The 13,370-nt window shown below is 34.7% G+C and overlaps 1 protein-coding gene across 3 annotated transcripts in view; it reads left to right on the top strand.

Annotated features, from left to right (window-relative positions):
• Positions 1-13,370, top strand: part of adcy5 (adenylate cyclase 5) — a 68,391-nt gene that overhangs the window by 45,425 nt on the left and 9,596 nt on the right. For all 3 annotated transcript variants that reach the window (XM_042731649.1, XM_042731648.1, XM_042731650.1), the window contains 6 exons: positions 4,565-4,676; positions 6,586-6,713; positions 8,486-8,644; positions 9,625-9,766; positions 10,135-10,272; positions 13,114-13,136. In XM_042731649.1, coding sequence (XP_042587583.1) covers positions 4,565-4,676; positions 6,586-6,713; positions 8,486-8,644; positions 9,625-9,766; positions 10,135-10,272; positions 13,114-13,136 — 702 coding nt within the window. The remainder of the gene's footprint in view (positions 1-4,564; positions 4,677-6,585; positions 6,714-8,485; positions 8,645-9,624; positions 9,767-10,134; positions 10,273-13,113; positions 13,137-13,370) is intronic.

Here is a 13,370-nt window from a genome sequence, read left to right as displayed (position 1 = left end):
AGGGAATATGAATAACTCTGATATCCAATTCCTATAAGCAGCAGTAATTCTACTGTGTTCTAACTGTGTTGCCTAAACTAAGAAAAGTCTGTAAAAATATGGTGCAATGTACCATGTTAATATGAAGGAATTTTCTGTATTGATTTTTTTTTACCCATATTTTGAATTATGCATTTCATTCTGTTGTGTTTTAGCAGGAAAGGTACTGGTGATTTTCAGTGGATTTGCTCATATGCTTTACATTTGAAATGTATTTGATACACTAAAAATAGTTTTATGCAACGAGGAAACACTATAGTTGAGTAAAAAATGTAACTTTTTTTTATTTAAAATATTTGTTTAATTTGCAATTTTCTACCAATCACTGTTGTGGAGTGAGGCAGATTTGACAGGCTTTTATAAAACAGCTTTATATCCGATATCATAATTCAGCAATTGTAGGATCTGTTTGAGCTCCAGGAGCGATGGATCAGAAGGTTAGACCTCTCAAGCAGTGACCCCTGATGGATTTAGGGGGCCATGTTATATAAGGAGGAAGTGTGACTTTGTGCAACATTCCAACCAGGGGCTTTCTTTTTTGGCTCAAGTGGTTTTCATGCTGATGACCAACTACACACTCCATTTATTAAACTTCCTGCCATTTCATTATGTAATTTTCCTGTCAACACTTTTCTATTCTAACTCCCAGTATAATTTAGTATGTTCAAAAAGCAGCTACATTTGACCTTAGGGCTGCTGTCACCACAAATCCATTAACATTGCCACTGGCAAGAGCTGTTATTTTGTCCCCATCGACACAATATATATCCCACCAGCTTCTATAAGAATAATCAGCATACAGCATGCATAATCATTATGCTTAGTATATTTGTAAAAGAATAGTTTTTTATACACTACCGATTAAAAGTTTGGGGTTAGAAATGATTGTTTTTTTTTTTTTTTTTTTAAAGAAATTCATATTTTATTTAACAAGGATGCATTTAATAGATCAGAAGTGACACTAAAACATTTAGAATGTTACATGAATGTTCTAATTCAAATAAATGCTGCTCTTTTGAATTTTCTATTCATCAAAAAATCCTGAAATCTAATAAAAATGTATCATGGTTTCTACAAAAATATTAAGCAGGACAACTGTTTTCAACATTGACAATAAGCAATGTTTAAATGAAGATTATATTATGATATTAAATGAAGATTACACATTAAAATATACTGAAATAGAAAGCAGACATTTTAAATTGTAATAATATTTGACAGTAGAACTATTTTTACTGTACTTTTGATCAACTAAATGCAGACTTGAGCAAAAGACACCTTCAAAAACGTTATTTTTTTATATATATTAATTAATAAATTAGTGATTTACAATATATGAACATGCTATTTTAACTTTTTTTCTAAATAATAATGTGAATTTGAGGACTATTTTTCTTGTTGACTGGGATAAATTTAACCACAGCTATTTTCCTCTATGATTGGCATTACTGGTTTCCAGAAAGCTGACATTCTAGGCAGTTTTTTCTTCTAGGGTGCTCTGGATTTCATTTAATACTTTGCCTGATGTTTACACACTAAAAGCCCCAGATTACCAGCACCTAATAAAGAACCTATAGTGTGTTCATAATACTCCAGAGGTTGTAATGTGTTTGGATTCTTTTTAAAGAGCTGTCCTGCCATTGTCCCACACTGCAGCGACATTTTTGGTCCAGACTGCAGGGAGCTGATGAGTCACCTCTGTGTTAACGATTAAATGAGGTTTAAAGATCCACCTGAGATGCTCACAGCAGCCCAGACGCTATCCTTCAGAGAGCACTGCACTCTGTCTACTTTCAGAGTCAACTAACCTTAATCCACCCACCCAGGAGAGGCCTTTTATTCGAGCTTATATATATAGCAGCTCTAATTGATCCGTCAGTTATAGAGAAACCTTTGATCTATGACTAATGTAAGTGTTTCCGGATGATATATTGTATAAGGGAGGGTTTAAATTTAGACTTTATGGCGTTTGTGTGCTTTTTTAGTTATTTTTAAAGGGATAGTTCACCCAAAATGCTTTTATGCTGGTTTACATAAGAAAATATAAAATAATAATTTTCATTTAAATAATAAACAAACTGATTGTATATATGATATACTTAATTTTGTTGTTAAGACGGCTTCTAAGAGACTCATGTACAGTACAGTCATCTGATGCTTTTGTTTTTGATCAGGGCTTTTGTAATAAGATAAAAATGATTCCTGTTTTTCATCTTTGTCAGCTTCAGACAGCTAGTGAGGCTCTTTGTTCACTTGATTTACTATGAAAAGGTGGCATCATTAATTCATGTGGCGTATTGACATCGTAGAATAGGAAGTCGGCTAAATACAGCAAGAGGATCTGTTGTCCTTTTGTGCATTGAATTATATCATATAACCGACAGGGGCCAGTTAAGAGAACCAAATCAATTCCAGTAATTCAAATAATCTAATTTAAATAATTAAATCTGGCAAAAAATCAATTCTAAAATTTGTAACGCTAGAAAGTGAGAGTACTCAAATCCAATGAAATGCTCAAAACAGTTTGAGCAAACTTGTCTTAGGATCAATTGCATTCGTGAATAGCTTCAGATTTTATTTACTAGAATTAAAAACAATAAAGTAAATATTTAACTTGACTGTGTAACTTCGTTTTGCATTACTTGTTCTAAGTACAATTGAAGACAACCTGAAATCTGCATTAAATGTTAATAATATTCATTTTTTAAATGTTTATTATTTAATATATTTAATAAATATGTATTTATAATATTTTATAATATAATTTATTATTTTATTTTTAGGGCAACAAATGATATCTAAATCAGCTGGTTTAGGATGGTTTAGCTGCTATTTTTAGCTGAAATGGCACTCTGAATTTGAAATACTGAAAAATCAAAGCATTTAATCGAGGTTTGAATGGTATTTTTGCAAATATGCAGATGGTCTGCAATGTTACAGTTCACACAAAGATTAGTTGATTGAAAGCCATTAAGCAGTCAGGCTTTTTTCCAGGGATCCAAGCAGCATGGCAAACATCACATGAGATGAGTGCATGTGTTGATCGAGAACAGCCTGCCTTCTGGGCCCCTTTTAAACATTTCTGGAAATCGTCTTTGATATTGAGTCTGAACTTAGAGGTCACGCTCACCTGGATCCTGGGCTTCAGTCAAACCTGACTGTCTGTCTTCTGTGACGCTAGCTTGAGTGTCAGACCAGCCTTGAGCTGTTAGAAATAAAGCTAGATCAATGTCAGCATTGGTAAAAGCTCTGCAGATGAATATTGAATAGGAAAACTCATTACAGCCCACAAGGTTTTGTTTTGTATTTCATTCAAGGTGCACAAAGAAGAACCATATCTGTTACCGGCTCCCACAAGGGAATATTGTGCTTTATTCACTTTCTCGTCTCTGTAGGCCCAACATTCTCTTAATGTGAATGTCATCTATTGCTAAAGACAGCACACAGTCCCATCCGAACCTGTCTGCTCTGCCATTGGGATGGTAATGCAGCTTTAACGCTGGGATCACATTAGTTAGCTCATATTGTATCTACTGTATGTAAAGTCTGCTTCAAAAATGTTCAGTTGAAATGAATAGCTGTGGGCGAGGGTTTCAGTTGTCAGCCAGGTAACCGTGACAACCGTGTAATATAGGTGAATGTGCACTACACTGATGTGTGGGGACGAGAGTCTGGGATGATTAACAAGAATGACCTGATTTTTCATTGGGTTTATTATTTATGTGGCAAATGCTTATATCAACAATGACAGTGTATACATTTTATAATGTATGTTCCCTGCGAATCAAACCCATGACTTCGTTATGAGCTTTCTTTGTGTTTGTATTTACATATTATGGGCTGAACTTGCATCAGTTAGTTTATTTAATAAACTTCTCTCGTTTTTACACCATATACACACTATTATAGGTCGATCTATCTATCTATCTATCTATCTATCTATCTATCTATCTATCTATCTATCTATCTATCTATCTACAGTATCTATCTATCTATCTATCTATCTATCTACAGTATCTATCTATCTATCTATTAGGGTTTGATAATATTTTGTGATAAATGGCATTTGAAATATTTTTGGAATGTAATGGCCAAGTTTGTTATTAAGACTACTTGTATTATTAGTATTGTATCCTAACTACAATTAATTTAGTATTTTATAATAATATTTTTAATGTTTATTGCATTATTTGACTAAATAGGATTTTAAGATTTATACAAGAAATATTTAAATATGTCATTTTTATTAAATTTTTAAATATTTTTTAAGCAATAATTATTTAATGCTTTAGTATTGAAGGACATGGACAAGAGTAAAACAATAAGATCTGTACATAAAATACATTTTAAAAGTAGCAAAAGTAAGTGATGGTGATAGCATTGTAAATAGATTTTAAAAAATGCTTCAAGACAGTTTTGTTGAGACCTTCGTTTAACAATAAGAAAACATTGAGATCTGTTATTAAAAACTGAAGTGCCCATAATGAGGAAACCCTCTAACTGAAATCTCTCTCTCTCTTTGCAGTATCCTCTTTGCCGACATCGAGGGCTTCACCAGTCTGGCTTCCCAGTGCACGGCCCAGGAGTTAGTGATGACCCTCAATGAGCTCTTCGCACGATTCGACAAACTGGCCGCCGTAAGTGTCCGCACTACAGCCCACGCCCTCAGCCAAACAGCTTTTTTGACGAAACACGATGGCAAACTGAGATGTAATCATATTAATTCTGCTTGCATCCCACTCACACAGCTGATTGGGATAGACAAGCCCTCCCTCCTGTCAGATGAGTGTTTGCGATCACGCTTCTCACACTGCTTCCCGCTGTTTTCCAGCTCAACTATCTCCTCGTTATCTCCACCAGTGGTGGTGACTCATCGCAGCCAAGCTGCCATGCATTCGTGCACGTACTCTGCTGCTGCAGAGAGATGCCGCTCAAAGGGCAAACCATCTGTTGTCTGTTCAGATGTTTGCACACTTCACAAAACCTTCGAGCAAAAAGACAAAAAAGTATGCACGCGCACTTGGCCCTGATGATCAACAATAGTGGTTGTTGTATGGGCTGCGGGTTAAATGAAGGCATGTGCTGGGGTGACATTCAGGTGGCTGTCATAAGACCCGGTCCTGCTGCCGTGAGTCCTGTGCCCAGCCTGAGGCTTCCTCTGCTCTCCTCTGGTTCCTCCTCTCCTGTTTTGATGACTTACAAACTAAGATATTGTACTATTGTACTCCAGCTTCAAAAAACATGCAAAAACACCATAAAAGTGTCATATATACTATATTAGGCTATAGTGGAAGTCTTCTGAAGTCGTACGTTAATTAAATAATGACACTCTTCATTTTTGGTTTGAACTATTCTTTTACAAACTAAGCTGAACGATGCTTAAGATAGTTCAATAAATAAAAATAGTCCCACTTTATATTAGGTGGCCTTAACTACTATGTACTTACATTTAAAATACATTTTTTTGTACATACATGTTTTTACATTGTACTTATATTTTTAAAAATACCTGTATGTAATTACATTTGTAATTAATTTGTTATTACATATATAATAACACTGTTGACCCATCCCTTACACCTTAACCCACCTTTAGACTTACCCATACCACCAAACCTGTCTCTAACCTTACCATATTTCACCACAATAGCAGCAGAATTTTGCAATACAATATGAACACAATAACTACATTTTACTTATTTTTTGATGTAAGTGCATAGTAATTATAGCCACCTAATATAAAGTGGGTCCAAAAATGACATTTAGGTAATTATTTTCCACCCTTATGTCATTTCAAACCTGTAAGACTTTCTTTTTTTCCTTCCAAATTTTGGAGAATGATTTGGTTGTTCTTTTCCATTCCGTTACAATGAATTCTGACGGGAGGTTTCAAGATTCAGAAAGGTGCAGAAGCACCATAATAATGTCATATATGCTATTTTACACTATACTGTATATTGCAAGTCTTCTAAAGTCATATTTTATGATTAACAAATAATGACAGAATTTTCCATTTTGATTAAACTATTCTACAGTATTATCTGTTATTATATCTATCATATTGCCTTTTTCTAAATTCATTTCCAAGAGCTTTTTGTTTAGACTACTCATGTTTTCCAAGCAAAATATCAGGACAAATTGGGCTGGATTTTTGAATTCATGAAAGTGGGATGCCAAACCTACTACATGAAAGATTTAAATCTTAAAATCTGACATTTCTAAGCCATTTGGGAACAGTTAAGTTTTGAGTTTGTTTTTTCTTCATAAATCATATAAATCCCTATGAAAATCCACACCCTTAAAAGGAAAAAGCATTTGCGGTATGTGAAGGGGTTTTAAATAGGATATAAAGGCTATATATGTAACTCATCCTTGTATGTGATATCCAATGTCACCCCCTAATGGCTATGAAATGACATGTGACACATTATTTCACTTTTGAGTGAAAGATTTTATAAAAAAAAAAAAAAAATCCATACATATTGACCTACAGCAACTCGAACAACTGTAATTTGATTATTGGGCTCATTGTTGATCCCATTGCAGGAGAACCACTGTCTGCGGATTAAGATCCTGGGAGACTGCTACTACTGCGTGTCCGGTCTGCCCGAGGCCCGTGCTGACCATGCGCACTGCTGCGTGGAGATGGGTGTAGACATGATCGAAGCAATCTCGTGAGTATTATAGTGTTGCTTCTGTTCATCAGACAGGAACAGCAAGGCTTTTGTGTCTCATTTTTAAATGCCTCACTGAAAATGTACTTCAGCCAGGAGATACAAAACAGATGCTATAGTGAATCACAAACTGGCAGTTTGAAATGTTGATGTTAGTAATTACAAATATTCTTATAACACTAAATGTAATATAGAATAAAGTACATTTATGTACAAATACATATACCCACGCCTGCATATAAACACACGTATATGTATGTATGTGTTTATATTCGTGTGTGTGTGACAAAATGTCCCCACAAAGAGGGCAATATCCGAAATCCTTGTCCTTGTTGGGGGCATTTTTTGGTCCCCATGAGGAAACAATCTTATAAATCATACAGAATGAATTTTTTTGAAAATCTAAAAATGTACAGAGTTTCCTGTGAGGGGTAGGTTTAGGTGTAGGGCTGGTGTAGTAGAGCAATAGAAAATTATATACAGTATAAAAACATTACAGTATAAAAAACATGGAAGCCCAAAACACCGTTTGAACACCGTTGCCTCAAAGAATGAACCTCTTAGAAAAATAATAAAACCGCTCATATTATATTTAGTTTGAACTCCTTTGAAATGTCCATTGATCAATATTTTTTGAAGGTTAAGCACATCTTTTGACTGACCAACTCTTTGAAAAAAAAACAAAAAAAAACAGAAGTTTCAGGCCCTGTTTTGTACCCTGCTCATGGAACATGCTGTACAGCAGCACTGGACTGAATGAAAGTTCACAGAAGGGTTGAGTTGAGACAGAACACTTAATCTTATTTACCTGCTTTTGTTAATCATGGCTAAATTGTTATAAGCATTACGTTCTTACTGGAAACTTTGATTTGCTCTCTATGAGTTTGTCCTGCTGTTCTAATTGGTCAGGTCAGTCATCCCTTAATTGAATTGTTTCCAAGTTATTAGTCTCGCATGCGTGTGGACGTGTCCACAGGCCTGACTTCTCTAATGTTCAGTGTCTCTGAGCAGTTGTTTGTTAAGGAAGGAATGGTGGTGACTGGGTTTCTGCTCCAATGAGCACGTGTCTGTGTTTCTCTGAGCTGCAGCCAACCGGCCCAGCGCCCCATCACAGGAAGAGACCATTTTTCCACAGACTTGCCTGTCGTCCTCAATGTTCACAAGAGTTTGATGGCTTGTTTGCCGTGTGACGTGGGGATCAGAATGTGCTGTGTTAATTTGTTGATGTGCCCAGTGGAAAGGTGCATTTCAGGGTGTGACTTGAGATGTGTCAATACTGTTATAATTGTCACACTGAAAAAGTGAGAGTTAGCAAAGAGAAACCAACCATTAGAAGAAAATGATCATATCCCCACATATTAAAAACTACCTCGGCATCAACTGAATGAAACTTAAAGGGGGAAGAAACATTTCATCTTTCCTACAGTCTTATTGTGCGGAATATTAATGTCTTAATGTGTATTAACGTTCAGTCCATTATGAGATCTTTTTGTGTTTTGTTTTCTGTTTTGCTTTGTTTATTTTATTTTATTTTATTTTATTTCTATGAAGACACTCTTCTCATTTCAGTTGATAGCAGACACCATGAAGGTTTAGCAGTTTTAAACTCATTTACAGTTCTGACAAGTAAAACTGGAAGTTTAATATCAACTTTAGAGTATATTGTTAGTATATTAGTATATTGTTCATGTGTTATGATTAACTGAATTAACAACAGGTATATCTAAGGTTATTTTTTTGTTTTTTGTTTTTTTTTTGTCTCTGTGCTCCAGGTTGGTGAGGGAAGTCACCGGCGTCAACGTTAACATGCGTGTGGGGATACACAGCGGGCGAGTCCACTGCGGGGTGCTGGGATTAAGGAAGTGGCAGTTTGATGTCTGGTCCAACGATGTCACCTTGGCCAATCACATGGAAGCTGGGGGCAAAGCAGGGTGGGTTCATGAACTTTGGATTGTTTTTTTTTTTTTTAACCCATGTTTTCTCACCTGAACTCCCTGTGTCTCTTCACTTTTAAAATCTGAAAATTTGTTGGTATTTTCCATTAACACAAGACAAGTTCAGACAAGTCTCTTAAGTTTCTCTCCAGTTATTTTTCTCCACAATGTTCAGAATAGCATACTAGTATACTGCTGTCTGTAGTATGTACACTGTGCAAGTGTTCCTGACTGATTTACTACAACTATTATCAAAATGTCTCAATATGGTTAATCATATAGTAAATTGTAATAATTTAGCAATTTTCTAAAATTAAACATCAACATGAAATAGAGAAAATTTTATATATATATATATATATATTATAGTTATATAATTTGTCATTTGTTATATTGTAATATGTATTATATTAATTTAAAATAATATAAGCATTAACTATATTATACTTTTTAGCAAACTGCCAAGAGAACATTTCTCATTTTTGATTAATTTTAGTTATAGACATAACAAATAAAATGACAAATACACAACAAAGTTACTAAGTGAAAATAAATTCATTATAAAATATTAATAGTATAAAAATGACTAATGAAAATAGAAAAATAAAATCTAATTCAAAATATTAATACAATCTATATTAGTATATCAATAACAATAAATGAACACTGACTTGATCTTTCATTTCGTCACACTGGAAATAGAAGTAATCATCCCAATGTTTGCTTTCATTTTTTAGAATTCATCCCAATGTATTTTTTTTTTTTTTTTTTTTTTTTTTTTTTAGTAAATGAAGGCCACTTACTGACAATAACTACTGCTTCATTATGTGTTCTATTTTACGCACTATAAAAAAATGTTTAACCAGCACATACTCAATACTGAATACACTAGTTTTTCATTACAAATATGGCGTTGCCATTCCAGGGCAACTTTCAGTCTACATTTATGCCTCATGAAAGTTGTTTTTTCATCTCAGGCGTATTCATATCACCAAGGCCACCCTGAACTATCTGAATGGTGATTATGATGTAGAACCTGGATCTGGTGGAGAAAGAAACGTCTATCTCAAGAAGCACAACATTGAAACCTACCTCATTGTGGGCTGCAGTCAGAAGCGGGTGAGAACTTTTTTTTTTCTCCTCATCAACGAATGGTATCAGTTCAGTTTTATAAATTCAGGTGAGATAAAACATTTTAGAGTCTCCTTTCTCTTGTGTATTTCGAATTACTTATTAAACTTTGTAACCTGAGCCAGCTGAGGTCGACAAGCTATGATTCTCCATTAATATTCACATCTTTTCAAGCAGAAACACCTAGCGCTCAGGAATAGCATGACTCACATGATGCTGGGCAGCAGAGGAATGCCAATAAGCTATGTGGATAAATTCAGCGAAATGTGATGTCAAGCTAGACAAGCAAGTTAATGACTATGACATTAAAAAGCATGGAGCATAATACTGCTCCTGTTTTGTATTTCCCTTTACAGAAAGAAGAAAAGGCAATGATTGCTAAGATGAACCGGCAACGTACCAACTCAGTCACGCATAATAGCACTCACTGGACAGACCGGCCCTTCTACAATCACATGGGTGGCAATCAGGTTTCCAAGGAGATGAAGAGGATGGTGAGGAAGCTACACTTTTGATTAGCCACCCTTGTAGGATGAGAACATTATCTGAGTGATGGAAACCAGTTGGTTTGCATTTAGTCTAATTGCCATGTCTAAAACCCATTACCACCTCTGTTGGAAGATAATGCCTTTGACAGGTGAGGCTTTTTGTACCATGTGTTAACTAAACCAAAAAATTCCCAAGGTCATTGCTTTAGGGCCACATGTAAAGGGCCTCATGCCCATTGTGTAGTCCCTGTTCTTTCATTCAGTTCTTAGCTCTTCCCCGGCTCTGGAACCCAAAGGGAACGGCCCTCTAATTAAATAAAGCTGGATTGCCTCACACACCGCCCTGAGGGATTTAATCAGGCAAAGTGGAATTGGCAATTAGTTTCTGTGAGCTCTATGGGAATACCCTTTTTTTTTTTTTCTGAATCACCTGTTCCTTCTCATCTTGGTTAACATGGTAAGAAGGAACACAGAAATCCAGCTACAACTGATATGCTTCAGACTCAGTTCTCAAATATAACATGACAGGAATATTGATGTTTCCATTAAAACAAGACATGTCTACTGTTTAAATTTACAGTAATATGTAATTTTTTCTATGTTAGAAAACTTTTTCCAATCCCAGTTTAATATACAACTGAAATTAAGTTGTTAAAGCTATCCATGTCATTCCCATTAGTTACATTTAAAATTAAAGTGAGAAACAGAAAAATAATAAACTAAAAAACTATATTTCTATGTTAGAAAACCTTTTCCAGTCCCAGTTTAATGTACAGTTGGAATTAACCATTCATAGGCTGATTTCTGCTTATTAAAACTATCATTAATATTTGCATTCATTAAATTTAAAAGTAAAACAAATTAAAAACAGAAAGCATAAAAATTGCAGTTGCTTGATGACACAGAATCTTGTAAAATTGTGTGATTTTAAGTATTCCAACATAAATGTGCCACATTAGTTTAAAGCCAATTATCAGGGATCTAGAAAACAATTTTTTTTTTTCACCAAGGGTGCATTAAATTGCTCAAAAGTGACAAAGACATTTATAAAGTTTCCAAAAAATTATATTTAAAATAAACACTTTTTTTTTTTTTTTTACATTTTTTCCCACAAACATATTAAGCAGCACAACTGTTTTCAGCATTGATAATAATAAGAAATGTTTCTCAGCATATTAGTATGATTTCTGGATCATGTGACACTGAACTCTAGAGTAATCACTGGAATAAATAGCATTTTAAAACATTAAAATAAACTATTTTAACATTACTGGAAAAAAATGCAGCCTTAAAATGAGCATAAGAGACTTCTTCACAGACCTCAATCTTTTTGAATGACAAAACAGAGAGAGAGAGCAGTATGTTTTTTGAAAATAAATGGTGTAGTTGCACAGTCCACCAGCAGGGGGTTGGTAAATATTGTATTTTGCGGTTGGAATATGTGTTCGTTCAACCAACAGCAGATAGTGAGAACCTGCTTGTAATTATTTGTGCAGTTCCGTTTGATAGTGGCACAGATAAATCCAGCTCGATATATCATGCTGGAGCTCAGACTGGCTTGTAATTGGCAGATATCTGTCCACGCCTACACAAACACCGAGCATTGATGAAGGCAGATAAACATGCAGTGTATTCTGACGAATAGATGATCTGTTTCATAATAACAACCGCACCTGTTTTTGTCTGGTGTATTGTCTAGAGGCTTGCGTTGGCCCAGAAGGTGTTGCTCAGTCAAAGGAGAGAAACAAATGGAGTAACACATCAACATACTGACTGGGTCATAGTCTCTGCTGAGTGAATACATGCAGGCCTGTGTGCAGGAGCACATCTGAGTCTCCCGAGACTGTAAATTTAGTGACTATTATTATGCATCTAGCAGCTTGTCTCATGGATGCTTTCTACTCCCATAATTGAATGTTTAGTGGTTAGAAATTACCATTAAAATGGTCATTTGATATTTAATGGGAACATTCAGTCTGTTCCTTGACCAGTATATCTGCTATTTTTGATATATTAAGTATGTAGTCATTTAACAGTTACTTTTATCCAAAACACTTATTGTAGAGAATGGGGTTCTCGTATTACCGGTTTTCAGAAGTCAGTACCAATACAAGTCATTTTAGAAAGTAATAAAAAAACTACATTTCTATACCAGTACTACAGCAAAAACTAAAATGTTTGTGGTATGTTCTGGACACACTGGAATTTGTGATTTTGTGGTTTTTACACCCAAAAAGGGCTTTTACTTAAACGTTTGAAGTCAGTTTTGGAGATTGATATAAACTGCTCAGTATTAATATTAATTTTCATATTTATAATATATATTATTAATGACAATGTTTTTGTTCTTTTTTACAATAATACAAGTTATTTTACCCAACTTGCTGCCTGTGTAAACCGACCAGATGTCTTTGTAGGCAGTATCTATTTTTTGTGTAAAATCAAAACCCTTTGAGGAAAAGACAACACTAATTGCTGAAGCACATGTGAAACATGACCCTATTTGGTTTCCTCTCCATTTCTCCTTCACTGTTCTGTTATTTGCAGTTTGACAGTATATGAAATTAATAGAGATTTATGCTTGTTTTGGAATAGGGTGTTGGGTAAATCATTGTGCTGTTGTTTTTTTATTATTATTATTATTCCAACAAGAAGTTTGTGGTGTGAACGTTTTCCAGTTTTTCCGGGGAATATGGCTTTTAAATTTTCTCTCTCTGTAATTGAGAAGTTTTACTTTATTTGAGGTCCTCCAGAAGGGGTCAGTGCTGTGCTGATTGTACAAATGCAGACGTTTTCATCCATTCTGCATTGATGTATAATGCATTTTCTCTTCCAATTTTGTTGCAGGGATTTGAGGATCCCAAAGACAAGTGAGTATATGGAACACATCTTCATGCCTTCACCCTGCATGCCAGTTCTTTTATTTATAGTCGATTACAGAATTTATCTCATATACACTACCATTCAAATGTATGGGGTCAGCAAGATTTTGAAAAGAAGTTTATAATGCTTACCATTTATTTGCTACAAAAAAAACAGTAATACAGTTCATCATCAAACCTTATACTGAGAGACTACAAACCTATCATATGTCCATTTTGACA

This window comes from Cyprinus carpio, chromosome B9 (assembly GCF_018340385.1).
Source record: "Cyprinus carpio isolate SPL01 chromosome B9, ASM1834038v1, whole genome shotgun sequence".
Lineage (NCBI taxonomy): Eukaryota > Metazoa > Chordata > Actinopteri > Cypriniformes > Cyprinidae > Cyprinus > Cyprinus carpio.
This window is presented reverse-complemented; position numbering and strand designations above follow the sequence as displayed.